The 17,620-nt window shown below is 45.0% G+C and overlaps 1 protein-coding gene across 1 annotated transcript in view; it reads right to left on the bottom strand.

Moving 5' to 3' along the window:
* Positions 1–1,755: 1,755 nt before the first annotated feature.
* LOC123068109 (AP3-complex subunit beta-A-like) overlaps positions 1,756–17,620 on the bottom strand; it is a 47,474-nt gene continuing 31,609 nt past the window's right edge. The window contains exon 4 of the mRNA XM_044490596.1: positions 1,756–2,104. Within this exon, the coding sequence (XP_044346531.1) occupies positions 1,756–2,104 (349 nt within the window). The remainder of the gene's footprint in view (positions 2,105–17,620) is intronic.

Here is a 17,620-nt window from a genome sequence, read left to right as displayed (position 1 = left end):
AGGAGGAGCTCATCCTCTACTACCTCGACCCTTGGGTGGCTGACCCGGGAAAGACGCCGGACGGCGAGCGCCTTGGCATCGTCTGCGTCGCCGACGTCTACGGCGAGGACCCGGCCGCCCTCACGTCGCGGCACTGGCGTTTCGGCCACGACGACGGCAACTGGTACTTCCTCTGCGTGGCGCGATGGAAGGGTAACCGCGCGGGCGGCCGGGCCAGCCGCACCGTCCAGGGCGGCGGCACGTGGCACGGGTCCGGCAAGCGGGTCGCCGTCGCCGGGGCCGGGCACCGGTAGGCCTTTGAGTACCTCGACGCGCGCGGACGCAAGACCGCGTGGCTCGTGGAGGAGTTCGGGACCGTGCTGCCGGTGGCCACGGACGGCGCGGGCGTTAGGGTGCTCTGCAGGGTGCACCAAACGACGAGGACGGCGGAGGATGAAGAGCGTGGGGAGTCCAGCAAGGCCGCCCGGTCTTCTAAGAGACGACGCCGCGGGGAGCATGACATCGCCACACGTGCAATAAAGCCATTGGAGATGTTTGCCATGGAGGACAAGCCGGAGGCACTGGAGCAAGTCTTCGCCAAGGACGAACCAGAGTCATGGGAGATCCTTGCCATGGAGGACGAGCCAGAGCCATGGGAGATGATAACCTTGGAGGACGAACTAGAGCCATGGGAGATGATTACCATGGACAAGCCATCTCCACTTCAAATGCTAACCAACAACATGACATGTCCACAGGAGATGCTCACCAACAACCTGCCATGGCCACTGGAGATGCTTAGCAAGAACTTCCCACTGCCACTGGAGATGCTTACTAACAACTTGGCATCGCCATTGGAGACCCTTAGCAAGAACTTGCCAGAGCCAGCGGAGACCGTTACCAAGAACTTGCCATCTCCATTGGAGATCCTTGGCAAGAACTTGCCAAAGTTGGACATCCTTACCAAAGAGGAACCCACGACGACGACGACAGCCTTCGATCAAGACTCCGGCGCGGCGAACAAAGAAGCCACCCCTAACGCGGAGATGGAGATGCCGGCCGATGCCGAGTGGCACTTGCACTACCCAGAACTGTTCGAGCAGCAAGAGCCTCCGCCCATGGAAGACGTCATGAAGCCTCTGCCAGCGCCGACGGTCCAAGAATTTGAGCAGGGAGCCTCTCCGGCGACGGTCCAAGAACTCGGCGCCGCTGCTTGGGGTTGGGGAGGCCATGGCCGGCGCTGCTTAGTGAGGCCTATATCGTTAGCTTGGATACTACCTGGTTTTTGACATGCTTATTTGTTCTAGCAGTTACTTTCTTCTCTTTACTAGTTTCCTGGAAGGAAAATCATTGTGTGCCAAGCTCTGCTTTTACTGTGTTTGTCTGAGATGTAGCCATTAATCCCTGCTGTATATACAACTGGATTTATCAACTGTACAATGTCATAATCCAAAAAATTGTACCGTAGTTAAAACCCTGGAATTTATTGGTCCCACATAAATCTCATGCCATTACTTACAGTGTCATCATCAACATTACCATCCAGCAGCACGCCGTGACGCGTGCTATCGCGGATTCTGCCGTGCACTTTGTAACAACAGCAAACCTTGCCACCAGTTTACCCAAAAAAAAATCAAATCTAACAATGAGAAAAGAAGATGTACAGCAATCTGTCAGGTTACTCTAAGCCCTCGTCATTCACGATAATGTACAATGATTTACAGTATCCACAAAAGTAGCATTTGAACCAAACTTGCAGAAATCAAAAGTGCCCCTTCACTCTATGACGGCAACGACTCTGTTCAGGAGGTTCAGGCCGAACGCCGTGTCTTCGGAGTTCACCTTGACAGTGAGATCCAGTGGTACCGAGGTATGCCCGTCCGCCACGATAGTGATCAGGCAGGGGTTTGAAGTGCTCAGGATCTCGCTGCTGAATCGCCAGCACAGGCCGGAGGCGTCGTCGATGCTGAAGGTCACCGGCATATCCATCGACACTAGGTGAACATTGGCATTGCTGAGGACTTTCGATGCGAGAGTTTGGGCTACTAGAAGGTTCTCGTCGGTGTTGTGGTCTGTACTCTCTTGGTTCTGCTCGTGCTTTTGAAGATGATCTTTGAAGGTGCACCTGTTGCAATTCCCAACAGATTTAGTTCCAGCATATAGTCAACAGATATCACAGCATGAGTTTGTGATGTGGGCTCAGGTTATGCAATAACATTATAGTGGGGACGAACAATCAGATACTTTAGTGCACATGAAGATAATCTTAAGTTGGATCAGCATTCATACACATGATGCAAAGTGCATAATAAGTACTCCCTTCGTTCGGAATTACTCGTCAAAAAAATGGATTAAAATGAATGTATCTATACAACTAAAATACATCTAGATGCATTCATTTCTTGGACGAGTAAATCCAAACAGAGGGAGTAGTGCATAATTAGTATTATGTGCTTTTAAAAGTCTGATGGTATACATAAAATGCAAACAAAAATGATAATTACTCATCTGTTAACAAGATGTTTCTTGTTGGCAGAATGTAAGTCTCGACTTATTTTTGTTGAAGTGGCTGAATTAATATAAATCTGAGAACGTATTCCTACTTGCTTACTCCTTTCTATGCACTATCAGTTGAAAACATCACAGACATTCTTTTTTATATAATAGACATTCTTTTTTTTGGCAGATTTTTTTTTTGGCAGAGGCCGGGGAAGTGAAATTCTCACCCAATTTTAGGGCCGCACTGAGAGTGGGACGAGAAACCAAACCCCGAAGGCGGACGGAGGATGGCGACGGCCTCACGTGCCTCTATCCCCGTCGATCGTCGGCGAATTGGAGGACGTTTCTGGGCGCTAGCGGACGGAGAAGACGACGAGGACGGGGTTAGCCCTGGCGGTTCGCCTGTGGCATACTCGCCTACCCCGTCCGACGTGATCTGCGAGGCCTTCGCTCCCGGGTATGAGGAGGAGTACGTAGCGGAGCTCGTCGATGCGGTGGTTCCTCCTGACGATCCGGCGAGGATGGGGCTGCGCTCCGACGAGAAGATGGAAGTGGTCCGGCGAGTCGTCCATCGGAGGACGGCGGCGACAGCAATCCGGCCTTGGAAAGGTCCCATCCCCAAGGTATGTATGCCCAAATTTACCCTGCTTGACATGATTTGTCTTGAATCGTGGACCTTGGTCGTCGGGAAGAAGAAAGGGCGCCGGGCGGCTGCCAGCCGGAAGTTGATGCCGCCGACGGCGTGCTCGCCGAACAATGCGGCGAACGGGATCAGATCAGCCAGGGCGGCTCGTTTGAAATTCCTGTTGGGCGCAGATGGGCCTACTTCGGCGAGTTGGCCGGTGGCAGCTGGGTGTATGACCCAGTGCGACGGACCTAGCGATGGGCTGGGATCAGACGGGTATACGGCTCGGTCTGACGCGATCAATGATATCGGGTTGGTTTCTTCGAGCGACAGCGCTGTCGTTCGACATTTTCCTTCTGTCAAGGGCGAGGCTAGGGTTCGGCGGTGGCCATCGGCGGGTTTCCCTCCTTTGTCTGGCAGAGCTCGCCGCATCCCGCCGGCGGCCATGGCTGGTCGGGGAGATGCCCCCCCGGGCTCCTTCGCAGTGGCCGCCGCAGCCGCCGGCTGCTCAGCTAGGCGGTGATGGGGCTGGGCGCGGGGCCGTTGAGGTCAGGCAGGCCCGTGCAACTCCACACGCGGGTCACATCGGTGGCTGCGGGGCGCAAGGCGGCGCAGGTCGGGATGACTTCAGGTCTGGTTCCGGAGGCGGCGGCCGCGGCGACCCCAGGCAGGGACGTGGTGGCTTTAACAATGGTCGAGGCGGCTTTGCTAATGGACATGGCTATGACGGTGACTATCAGGGCTATCACAATGGATGGAACCAATGGAATGATGGGGAAGGAATAGGTTTTGGCAACAATCAGTGGCAGCATAATTTCAATCCTCCCGCCCGCGAATTCTTTGAGGGTGCTTCAAGACCTCACTATCGTCAGCGGGGTGGCCGGGGAGGGGGAGGCCGAAACCCCCCTCCACATCGCCCATACATCCCCAAGGTCTACCCTAAGCAGCCGACAATCAAACCGGCAAAGTCCGACGGTGGGGTGGCGAAGGCAGCCGCGACCACTGCCTTTACTTCCACGACAACTTTGGATGTTGCTGCAATGGCTGCGGTTTCGGCGTTGGCGGTGGTGTCCGTTCCGGCCCCGACGCCTTCCGATGACAAAGATGGGATGAGGGACAAAGGCAGTGACAAAGCAGATATTGTGAGGGCTAATAATGACGGCTTGCAAGAAAGAAAAGATGACATGCTATCGTTGTGGGGTGTCAGGTCACTTTGTGGTTGACTGCAAGGCAGTTCTATGCGATATATGTCTGAAGCCTGGACACTCATCTGGCGACTGTCCACTGCTGTTGATACCCACACCTGTGGTGAATATTTATGGTGTTTGCAACAACAAGCTCATGTTCTTCGAGACTCCTCGTATGATCTCGGCGACCCCTACGTCGGAGAGCTCGAAATTTGGTTTGGTCAAGGTTACTCAGGGGACATTGACAGAGGAACAGGTGTGTCAGCAGCTCAGACGGCTGGTTTCTGAGTCTTTTCACTGGTCTCCTGTTTGGTTGGAGGATCGGATTTATAGAGTGGAGTTCCCTAGGAGAGCGGATCTTAACCACTTGCTTAAGTGTGGCCTCAGTAAGGTGCCCGGGAGTAAGTGTATTTTTGAGTTTGACGAGTGCAGAAAACCTGAGCCGATGGGGATACCGATGGAAAAGGTATGGGTAAAATCTCAGGGGTTCCGAAGACTTTGCTTAATGATTTTCTTATTGTCTCCAGTCTCGGATCTCTGTTAGGGAAAATAGAGAAGGTAGATATGCCTTTTACTCATCTGCATGGAGCTGCTAGGCTGCTTGTCAGTGTGGTGGGTGCGCAGTATATTCCAGATTATGTACCATGGACTTATGATGGTGTGTCTTATGATCTTGATATTATGGTTGAGGAGGCTTCTTAGGCAGATAATAACACTAGAGTCACAGATGTTGATATGACTGATGGTGGAGCTGGTAGCGGTGGACAGGGAATGTATGGTAATCCCGAGGACCATGGTAGGAAGGAGAAACCGGCCGAAAAGTCCACACCGTCAGCTGAGTCGAGCACTGAGAAGGGGTCGGCCTCCTTCTCCACTCGGGCGGCTTCTCTCCGGTTTGGTTCGTTTCAGACGATGTCCGCGCCGAGTCGCTTATGGAGTGACCGTGTGGAGATGGAGGACTCGGTCGATGGTCTTCCCTTGGAGATGATTGAGGAGCATCACAGGCAGGTGGTGGTTGAGGGTCCAGTGCAGATGATGTCGTGTGAGCGGCAAGCTGCTCATGAGGTACCGACTATGGTAGTGCCTACTCCTCCTGCATTGGAGGGTGACGCTGTAGCTGACCTGTCGGGTTTGCCCCGACCCACTCCGCACCTTTAGTCGCCTCGACCGACCAGCTTGACACAGGTGGTGTCCCTGCTGGTTGGTGATGAGGACCATCCGATCAGTGTGTCTGTTGTCCCAATCAACGCCGCATCGGTCCCATCTCCTACCGCTTTGTCCTCGGTCGGGCATACGGCAGGCGGCCACAGCTCGGCCGGAGTTACTCTGGAGGATGTGATCGCTTTTGGAGGTATTGCGGATCCTATGTCCGGTGACAGGCGTATTAGTCACCGGATCCAGGCCCAACCGGACGCAGATGACATACATATGAGGCGCGTATGAGGGCCGCCAAGCTTCGGGACATCGAAGCTCAGACAGGTATGTCGGTTAATAAAAGTTGTTCCATTCTGCAGTTTCTGAGGATGAAATTATTGATAAAGCCAACAACTAAGGGATTTCTCTTGGTAGTAATGATATAGAAACTGCAAAATCCATTAATGATCTTATAGACCTAGAGACGGGCAGAGCTATAGATTTAATTCAAAATTTAGCGGCGGTAAAACCTATGAATGAAAAAGATATAAATGATCTTGGAGTAACAATGCTTCAGAGTCTCCGTGAGGATTTGGTCCCCCACGGAGGGCTTAGAAGTAGAGGAGGTAGATATGGTGCCAGAGGGGTATGTGGCCCCTTTGCTGCCAGATACTACTCTTGAAATTGATCCTCAAAATGTTGAGGAGATGAAGGATAAACCAAAAAGAACCTGGAAGAGGAAGGTTTATCCTACATCAGCGGTATGTAGGAGTGCAAGAGCTAAACAAAAGAAAAAATTCCACGATGAAATGTGCAAGGAATATTCTGGAATAGCAGAGGTTTAACGGACTAGGCTAAAAGGAGATTCCTTGGTGAGTACTCTGTAGAACAAAAATTGGATTTTATGGCCCTACCTGAGACGGGTAGAGACAACATCACCCCGCAGTTGCTCAATAACATTTCAGGAGGGGTTGATTTTGATTGGCACTGTCGATGACCCACAAGTATAGGGGGTCTATCATAGTCCTTTCGATAAGTAAGAGTGTCGAAACCAACGAGGAGAAGAAGGAAATGATAAGCGGTTTTCAGTAAGGTTTTCTGCAAGCACTGAAATTGTAGGCGATAGATAGTTTTGTGATAAGATAAATAGTAACGAGTAACAAGTAAACAAAGTAAATAAAGTGCAGCAAGGTGGCCCAATCCTTTATGTAGCAAAGGATAAGCCTGGACAATTTCTAATAATGAGAAAGGAGCTCCCGAGGACACATGGGAATTATCGTCAAGCTAGTTTTCATCACGCTCATATGATTCGCATTCGGTACTTTGATAATTTGATATGTGGGTGGACCGGTGCTTGGATACTGCCTTTACTTGGACAAGCATCCCACTTATGATTAACCCCTATTGCAAGCATCCGCAACTACAACAAAAGTATTAAGGTAAACCTAACCATAGCATCAAACATATGGATCCAAATCAGCCCCTAACGAAGCAACACATAAACTAGGGTTTAAGCTTCTGTCACTCTAGCAACCCATCATCTACTTATTACTTCCCTATGCCCTCCTCTAGGCCCATTAATGGTGAAGTGTCATGTAGTCGACGTTCACATGACACCACTAGAGGAGAAGACAACATACATCTCATCAAAATATCGAACGAATACCAAATTCACATGACTACTAATAGCAAGACTTCACCCATGTCCTCAGTAACAAACGTAACTACTCACAAAGCATATTCATGTTCATAATCAGAGGTGTAATAATATGCATTAAGGATCTGAACATATGATCTTCCACCAAGTAAACCAATAAATATCAACTACAAGGAGTAATCAACACTACTAGCAACTCACAGGTACCAATTTGTGGTTTTGATACAAGATTGGATACAAGAGATGAACTAGGGTTTGAGAAGAGATGGTGCTGGTGAAGATGTTGATGGAGATTGACCCCCTCCGGATGATAGGATCATTGGTGATGACATTGGTGATGATTTCCCCCTCCCTGAGGGAAGTGTCCCCGACAGAACAGCTCCGCCAGAGCCTTAGATTGGTTTCGCCAAGGTTCCGCCTCGTGGCGGCGTAGTTTCGTCCCGTAAGCTTGCCCAATATTTTTTCCAAGGTAAAAGCGATGATATAGCAGAAGATGGACACCGGAGGCCCACCAGGGGGCCCAGGAGATAGGGGCGCGCCCTATAGGGGGGGAGGGGCGCCCTATAGGGGGGGCTATAGGGGGGGCGCCCCCTGTCTCCTGAACAGGGTGTGGGCCCCCTGGTGTATTTCTTTCGCTCAGAAATTATTATTAATTCCAAAAGGTTGTTTCGTGGAGTTTCAGGACTTTTGGAGTTGTGCAGAATAGGTTTCCAACGTTTTCTCCTTTTCCAGCCAGAATTCCAGCTGCCGGCATTCCCCCTCTTCATGGTAAACCTTGTAAAATAAGAGAGAATAGCCATAAGTAATGATATATAACGTGTAATAACAGCCCATAATGCAATAAATATTGACATAAAAGCATGATGCAAAATGGACGTATCAACTCCCCCAAGCTTAGACCTCGCTTGTCCTCAAGCGGAAGCCAAAATCGAAAATATGTCCACATGTTTAGAGATAGAGGTGTCGATAAAAATAAAATACGGACATGAGGGCGTCATGATCATTCTTATAACAGCAACATATATAGATTCCATTATATAATTTCTTATGCTCAAGTAACAATCAATTCACAATATCAAGTATGGTTCACAAACTTCATTAAGAACTAACAACCTATAATCTCAGTCATTGAAGCAATCGCAATTTATCATAACATCAGAAAGAGTCAACAATAGAGCTTTTCAGCAAGTTCACATACTCAACTACCTTGTAGTCTTCTATAATTGCTAACACTCACGCAATACTTGTGGTTATGGAGTTTCAGACGGACACTGAGAAAGACATGGGCTTATTGTGCTGCCTCCCAACATATTCACCTTTAGGTGATGTCAACAATAATAGCCCATGCGAACGAACATCCAATTGGATATATATATATATATATATATATATATATATATATATATATATATATATATATATATATATATATATATATATATCACAACCTTCCAAACACAAGGACCTTTCCAAAGGATAAAATGAAAAAGGGAAAGGTGAAGATCACCTTGACTCAAGCACAAAATAAAAGCATAAAGTAAGAACATGAAGTAAAAGATAGGCCCTTCGCAGAGGGAAGCAGAGGTTGTCATGCGCTTTTAGGGTTGGATACACAAAATCTTAGTACGAAAGAACGTCACTTTATATGTCACTTGTGTATGGACCTTTATTATGCAGTCTGTCGCTTTTATTGCTTCCATAACAAGATCGTATAAAGCTTATTTTCTCCGCACTAATAAGTCATGCATATTTAGGAAGCAATTTTTATTGCTTGCACTGATGACAACTTACTCGAAGGATCTTACTCAATCCATAGGTAGGTATGGTGGACTCTCATGGAAAAACTGGGTTTAAGGATATTTGGCAGCACAAGTAGTATCTCTACTTGGTGCTGGGAATTTGGCTAGCATGAGGGGGAAAGGCAAGCTCAACATGTTTGGAAGGTCAATAACAATATACTTTAATTGAGATGCGAGAAAACATAAACCATTACGTTGTCTTCCTTGTCCAACGTCAACTCTTTTAGCATGTCATACTTAATGAGTGCTCACAATCATAAAAGATGTCCGAGATAGTGTATTTATATGTGAACCTCTCTTCCCTTATTACTTCCTATTAATTGCAACGATGACCAAAACTACGTTCATCAACTCTCAACAACCTTTATGCCTTATACTTTCTATGTGTGAGTTATTACTATCCATAAGGTCAATATGAACTCTTTTATTCTTTTTATTCTTTCTATTTTTCTCAAGATCATAGCAACAAAGCAAAGCCCTTGACTCAACACTAATCTTTATTATAGATAGCTCACAGACTCGATTACAAAAAGAGATCACTAAGCAAAACTCAAAACTACTTAATATCAAAACTTCAATCTACTAGATCAAGAGACTACTAAAGGGATCGAACTAAATAAAACGGTAAAGATAGGAGTGTGATGGTGATACGATACCGGGGCACCTCCCCAAGCTTGGCAGTTGCCAAGGGGAGTGCCCATACCCATTGTGATTATTTCCTCGGAGGTGGTGAAGTAGGAGTTGTTGATGATGTAGGATTGTCGTCCGTCTTCCAAGGCATAGGCACTCCATCATAGAAGGATGATCGAGTCTCCGGGATCCTTAAATCTGCAGCCAAACTCATCCTTTTGAATCTATATTCATACTCACAGTTCTGGTTTTGCAGGTCATAGATCTGGGCTTGGAGGTGCTCGATTTTCTCTTGAAGCTTGAAGATGGTCTCCCCAATGACTTTGGCATCCAGCTTGTGGTTATTGGTGAACTCCATGATCATCATTTGGTTGGCGTTGAGTCCACGCTCCACCATCCCTTGACACTTGAAAACTTGCTACTCCACGTCTTCGAGCTTTGTCTCCACACTCCCAGTACGCCTTGGTGCCTCCACATCGCGGATGTGCAGCACCCCCTCACGCATCTCAGTGGTTTGAGGGTGTTGTAGCACCTCCGCGAGATAGGGGTTGATAACCCTCTCGAAAAACTTGTCCTTGGGAGCACTTGGAGATGTCATGATGCTCTAAATCTGAAACAGAAACAGCTCGCAACGAAAACAGAGGATATTTGCATGATACGGTGGTCAAAACCTCCGGGAGTATATATAATGAATCTTTACCGACCAAAATACGTAACGAGCAAGAAAACGGAGTCCGGGGGGCACACGAGGTGCCCACGAGACAGGGGGCGCGCCCAGTAATAGGGGGGGCGCCCTCCACTCCCATGGGAGCCTCGTGTCCCTTTCGGACTAATTCTTTCTTCCTAAAATTCTTAAATAATCCAAAACTAATAAAAATTGCCATTGGAGTTGTTTTTGAGTCAGTTTACTTACCGTACCACATACCTATTCTTTTTCGGAGTCAGGAACGTTCTGGAAAGTGTCCCTTATGTATTCCTCCGGGGTTACGGTTTCAATAATATTAGTTTCAACATTAATAGGATTACCTGAAATGTAATGTTTAATTCTTTGACCGTTTACCACCCTTGGACTTGTGCCTTCGAAGTTATTGATTTTTATGGCACCAGAACGATAGACCTCCTCGATAACGTAGGGGCCTTCCCATTTTGAGAGAAGTTTTCCTGCAAAAAATATTAAGCGAGAGTTGAATAATAATACATAGTCTCCTACGTTAAACTCACGCTTTTGTATTCTCTTATCATGCCAGCGTTTGACTTTTTCTTCGAATAGCTTGGCATTCTCATAGGCTTGAGTTCTCCATTCATCAAGGGTGCTAATATCAAACAACCTCTTCTCACCGGCAAGTTTGAAGTCATAGTTGAGCTCTTTAATAGCCCAATATGCCTTATGTTCAAGTTCAAGAGGCAAATGACACGCTTTTCCATAAACCATCTTATATGGAGACATACCCATAGGATTTTTGTATGCAGTTCTATAGGCCCATAATGCATCATCAAGTTTTTTGGACCAATTTTTTCTAGATCTATTCACAGTCTTTTGCAAAATTAATTTGAGCTCTATATTGCTCAACTCTACTTGACCACTAGACTGCGGATGATAAGGATATGCGATTCTATGATTGACATCATACTTAGCAAGCATCTTACGGAAAGCACCATGAATAAAATGTGAACCACCATCAGTCATAAGATATCTAGGGACTCCGAACCTCGGAAAAATAACCTCTTTAAGCATTTTAATAGAAGTGTTATGATCAGCACTACTAGTTGGAATAGCTTCTACCCACTTAGTAACGTAATCAACATCAAATAAAATATGTGTATAACCATTAGAGGCAGGAAAAGGTCCCATATAATCAAAGCCCCAAACATCAAATGGTTCAATAACAAGAGAATAATTCATAGGCATTTCTTGACGTCTACTAATGTTACCTACTCTTTGGCATTCATCACAAGATACGACAAACTTATGAGCATCTTTGAAGAGAGTAGGCCAATAAAAACCAGATTGTAGTACCTTGTGTGCAGTTCTATCTCCAGCGTGGTGTCCTCCATAGAATTTAGAGTGACACTTATGTAGGATCTGTTCCTGTTCATGCTCAGGCACACAACGTCTAATAACACCATCTACTCCTTCTTTATAAAGGTGTGGGTCATCCCAGAAGTAATGTCTTAAATCATAAAAGAACTTTTTCTTTTGCTGGTATGTGAAACTAGGCGGTATAAATTTAGCAACAATGTAATTAGCATAATCAGCATACCAAGGAGCAGTACGAGAAGCATTGACGACCGCTAATTGTTCACGAGGAAAGCTATCATTAATAGGCAGTGGGTCATCAAGAACATTCTCTAACCTAGACAAGTTATCTGCAACGGGGTTCTCAGCTCCCTTTCCATCAATAATATGCAAATCAAATTCTTGGAGCAAGAGGACCCATCTAATTAGGCTTAGCATCTTTCTTTTCCATAAGATATTTAATAGCAGCATGATCAGTGTGAATAGTAACTTTGGAATCAACAATATAAGGTCTAAACTTATCACATGCAAACACAACTGCTAAGAACTCTTTTTCAGTAGTAGCATAATTTCTCTGGGCAGTATCAAGAGTCTTACTAGCATACTGGATAACATTCAATTTCTTATCGACTCTTTGCCCTAGAACAGCACCTACATCATAATCACTAGCATCACACATAATTTCAAAAGGTAAATTCCAATCAGGTGGCTGGACAATAGGTGCAGTGATCAAAGCTTTCTTAAGTGTTTCAAATGCTTCTACACAATCATCATCAAAAACAAAAGGAATATCTTTTTGCAATAAATTTGTTAGAGGCCTAGAGATTTTAGAAAAGTCCTTAATGAACCTCCTATAAAAACCGACGTGACCAAGGAAACTTCTTATACCTTTTATGTCCTTGGGACATGGCATCTTTTCAATAGTGTCAACTTTGGCTTTGTCAACTTCAATACCTCTCTCGGAGATCTTGTGCCCCAAGACAATGCCTTCATTAACCATAAAGTGACACTTTTCCCAATTCAGGACGAGACTAGTGTCTTCGCATCTCTGCAAAACTTGATCAAGGTTGCCCAAACAATCATCAAAAGAGGATCCATAGACGGAGAAGTCATCCATGAATACCTCACAAATCTTTTCACAAAAATCAGAGAATATAGCCATCATACATCTTTGAAATGTAGCAGGTGCATTACATAAACCAAAAGGCATACGTCTATAAGCAAAAGTACCAAAAGGGCAAGTAAAAGTAGTTTTAGATTGATCCTTCGCTGACACAGGTATCTGAGAGAAACCAGAATAACCATCTAGAAAGAAGAAATGCGTTTGTTTGGATAGTCTTTCTAGCATTTGATCAATAAAAGGTAAGGGTAATGATCTTTTTTAGTAGCTTTATTTAACTTACGGAAATAAATTACCATCCTATAACCTATAATAATTCTTTGCGGAACCAATTCATCTTTATCATTAGGAACAACGGTAATACCTCGCTTTTTAGGAACACAATGGACAGGGCTTACCCATTCACTATCAGCAACGGGATAAATAATACCTGCCTCAAGGAGCTTTAATATCTCCTTTCTTACTACTTCCTTCATCTTGGGATTTAATCGTCTTTGAGGATCTCTAACTGGTTTGGCATCGGCCTCCAATGTAATTTTGTGTTGACATAACGTGGGACTTACGCCCTTAAGATCATCCAGAGTATATCCAACAGCTGCTCCGTGCTTCTTCAGAGTTTTCAACAATATTTCTTCTTCTTTCTCTGAAAGGTTAGCACTAATAATAACAGGATATATTTCTTTTTCATCAAGATAAGCATACTTAAGATTGTCAGGTAAAGGTTTGAGTTCAAACACGGGATCACCCTTGGGTGGAGGGGGATCCCCAAGAATTTCAACGGGAAGGTTATGTTTCAGCATAGGTTCCTGTTTAAGGAACACTTCATATATTTCCCTTCTTTCTTTCATAAACATATCATTTTCATGGTCTAGCAAATATTGTTCTAACGGATCAGTAGGAGGCACGGAAATAGAAGCAAGACCAATTATTTCACCTTTACTAGATAATTCTTTATCACGGGGTTGTCTACGAAATTTAGCAAAATTAAACTCATGAGGCATATCATCTAGGCCAATCGTAACAACATCCTTTTTGCAATCAATCGTAGCTTTAACAGTGTTCAAGAAGGGTCTACCAAAAATAATGGGACAAAAATCATCTTGTGGTGAACCAAGAACAAGGAAATCAGCAGGGTATTTAGCCTTCCCAAACAAAACTTCAACATCTCTAACAATCCCAACAGGTTTAATGGTATCCCTATTAGCAAGCTTAATAGTAACATCAATATCTTCCAATTCAACGGGTGCAATGTCATGCATAATTTCTTTATATAAGTCATAGGGTATTGCACTAGCACTAGCACCCATATCACATAAGCCATGATAACAATGATCTCCTATTTTAACAGAAATAACAGGCATGCCTACAACGGGCCTATGTGTCTTAGCGTCTGGTTTTGCAATATTAGCAGCTTCATCACAGAAATAAATAACATGCCCATCTAAATTATCATCCAAGAGATCTTTAACAAAAGAAATACTAGGTTCAACATTAATTTGCTCAGGAGGTGTATAAGTCCTAGTATTACTCTTACGAACAACAGTCGAAGCTTTAGCATGATCCTTTATCCTAACAGGAAAAGGAGGTTTTTCAACATAAGAAGTAGGAACAATAGGATCACTATAGGTAATAGTCTTTTCTTCGACTGTAATAGGTGCAACTACTTTCACTTCAACAGGAGGATTATGTTTAAACCACTTCTCTTTAGGGAGATCAACGTGAGTAGCAAAAGATTCACAGAAAGAAGCTACTATGTTAGAATCAAGTCCATATTTAGCGCTAAATCCACGAAAAACATCGGTATCCATAAAAGATTTAACACAATCGAACTTAGGTGTCATACCTGACTCCTTACCATCGTCAGAACCCCAATCTTCAGAGTTGCATTTAATTCTTTCCAATAAGTCCCATTTGAAATCAATATTCTTCAGCATATAGGAACCAGCACAGGAAGTATCGAGCAGGTTGTGATTATCAAGAGAAAGCTGAGCATAAAAGTTCTGAATAATCATTTCCCGAGAGAGCTCATGATTGGGGCATGAATATAACATTGACTTAAGCCTCCCCCAATCTTGAGCGATGCTTTCTCCTTCGCGAGGCCAGGAATTACATATGTAATTACGATCACGATTAACAAGATGCATATGATAGAACTTCTGGTGAAATTCCAACTTCAATCGCTTATAATTCCAAGATCTCGTATCATCACATAGCCTATACCATGTCGATGCATCTCCCTTCAAAGATAAAGGGAAGACCTTCCTTTTGACAACATCATCGGGAATACCTGCAAGCTTAAATAATGCACAAACTTCATCCACAAAGATACGGTGTAAATCGGGATGCAATGTTCCATCTCCTGCAAATGGATTAGCTAGCAGTTACTCTATCATACCCGAAGGAATATCAAAGTAAATATTTTCATAAAGTTCAGTAGGTTGAGGAGCAACTCTTTGCTCTTCTGGTTGGGGTGAATATACCCCAAACAAGCCCCTCAAAGGATTAGTTTCCATAGTGACAAGTAACAGAAAATTTAGCACACTATATAAATGTGTCCTTACCAAGTTGCACTCACCAAAAGTGCTACACTCCCTGGCAACGGCGCTAGAAAAGAGTCTTGATGACCCACAAGTGTAGGGGATCTATCGTAGTCCTTTCGATAAGTAAGAGTGTCGAACCCAACGAGGAGCAGACAGAAATGATAAGCGGTTTTCAGTAAGGTTTTCTGCAAGCACTGAAATTGTAGGTGATAGATAGTTTTGTGATAAGATAAATAGTAATGAGTAACAACTAAACAAAGTAAATAAAGTGCAGAAAGGTGGCCCAATCTTTATGTAGCAAAGGATAAGCCTGGACAATTTCTAATAATGAGAAAGGAGCTCCCGAGGACACATGGGAATTATCGTCAAGCTAGTTTTCATCATGCTCATATGATTCGCATTCGGTACTTTGATAATTTGATATGTGGGTGGACCGGTGCTTGGGTACTGCCCTTACTTGGACAAGCATCCCACTTATGATTAACCCCTATTGCAAGCATCCGCAACTACAACAAAAGTATTAAGGTAAACCTAACCATAGCATGAAACATATGGATCCAAATCAGCCTCTAACGAAGCAACGCATAAACTAGGGTTTAAGCTTCTGTCACTCTAGCAACCCATCATCTACTTATTACTTCCCTATTCCCTCCTCTAGGCCCAACATTGGTGAAGTGTCATGTAGTCGATGTTCACATGACACCACTAGAGGAGAAGACAACATACATCTCATCAAAATATCGAACGAATACCAAATTCACATGACTACTAATAGCAAGACTTCACCCATGTCCTCAGGAACAAACGTAACTACTCACAAAGCATATTCATGTTCATAATCTGAGGTGTAATAATATGCATTAAGGATCTGAACATATGATCTTCCACCAAGTAAACCAATAAGTATCAACTACAAGGAGTAATCAACACTACTAGCAACCCACAGGTACCAATTTGTGGATTTGATACAAGATTGGATACAAGAGATGAACTAGGGTTTGAGAGGAGATGGTGCTGGTGAAGATGTTGATGGAGATTGACCCCCTCCCGATGAGAGGATCATTGGTGATAACGTTGGTGATGATTTCCCCCTCCCGGAGGGAAGTGTCCCCGGCAGAACAGCTCCGCCAGAGCCCTAGATTGGTTCTGCCAAGGTTCCGCCTTGTGGCGGCGGAGTTTCGTCCCGTAAGCTTGCCCACGATTTTTTCCAGGGTAAAAGCGATGATATAGCAGAAGATGGACACCGGAGGCCCACCAGGGGGCCCAAGAGATAGGGGGCGCGCCCTATAGGGGGGCGCCCCCTGTCTCCTAGACAGGGTGTGGGCCCCCTGGTGTATTTCTTTCGCTCAGAAATTCTTATTAATTCCAAAAAGTTGTTTCATGGAGTTTCAGGACTTTTGGAGTTGTGCAGAATAGGTTTTCAATGTTTGCTCCTTTTCCAGCCGGAATTCCAGCTGCCGGCATTCTCCCTCTTCATGGTAAACCTTGTAAAATAAGAGAGAATAGCCATAAGTAATGAGATACAACGTGTAATAACAGCCCATAATGCAATAAATATTGACATAAAAGCATGATGCAAAATGGACGTATCAACTGTCTACCTCCAAGGGGGCGATCCGGAGGGATCTTACTTGGAGTGAAGTGCGAAACCTTAGAAGTGCTCAGCGTGGTCCACGATGATTTTGCTGTCAAATTTCGTGTAAGATCGAAAATTTATGGCTTCAGATGAGCTTTGGTGGCTGTATATGGTGCGGCGCAGCCAGAGCTTAAACCTGAAGCTAAGCACTTCTCCCATGGCACTGGGTAAGGACACCGCAAGATTGAACCCAAAGCTAAGCACTTCTCCCATGGCAAGAAAGATCAATCTAGTAGGCCAAACCAAATCGATAATTCAAAGAGACTTGCAAAGATAACTCAATCATACATAAAAGAATTCAGAGAAGATTCAAATATTATTCATAGATAAACTTGATCATAAACCCACAATTCATCAGATCTCGACAAACACACCGCAAAAAGAGATTACATCGAATAGATCTCCACAAGAGAGGAGGAGAACATTGTATTGAGATCCAAAAAGAGAGAAGAAGCCATCTAGCTAATAACTATGGACCCGAAGGTCTGTGGTAAACTACTCACAACTCATTGGAGGGGCTATAGTGTTGATGTAGAAGCCCTCCGTGGTGGATTCCCCCTCCGGCAGAACGCCGGCGACGGCTCCAAGATGGGATCTCGCGGATACAAAAGGTTTCAGTGGTGGAAATATTTCTTCGGTGGCTCCCTGGATGTTTTCGGGGTATGTAGGCTTATATAGGAGGAAGAAGTACATCGGTGGCCGCCCGAGGGGCCCATGAGACAGGGGGCGTGCCCAGGAGGGGTGGGCACGCCCTCCTATCTCGTGGCCGCCCCGGCTACTTCTTGGCTTGCACTCCA

This window comes from Triticum aestivum, chromosome 3B (assembly GCF_018294505.1).
Source record: "Triticum aestivum cultivar Chinese Spring chromosome 3B, IWGSC CS RefSeq v2.1, whole genome shotgun sequence".
Taxonomy (NCBI): domain Eukaryota; kingdom Viridiplantae; phylum Streptophyta; class Magnoliopsida; order Poales; family Poaceae; genus Triticum; species Triticum aestivum.
This window is presented reverse-complemented; position numbering and strand designations above follow the sequence as displayed.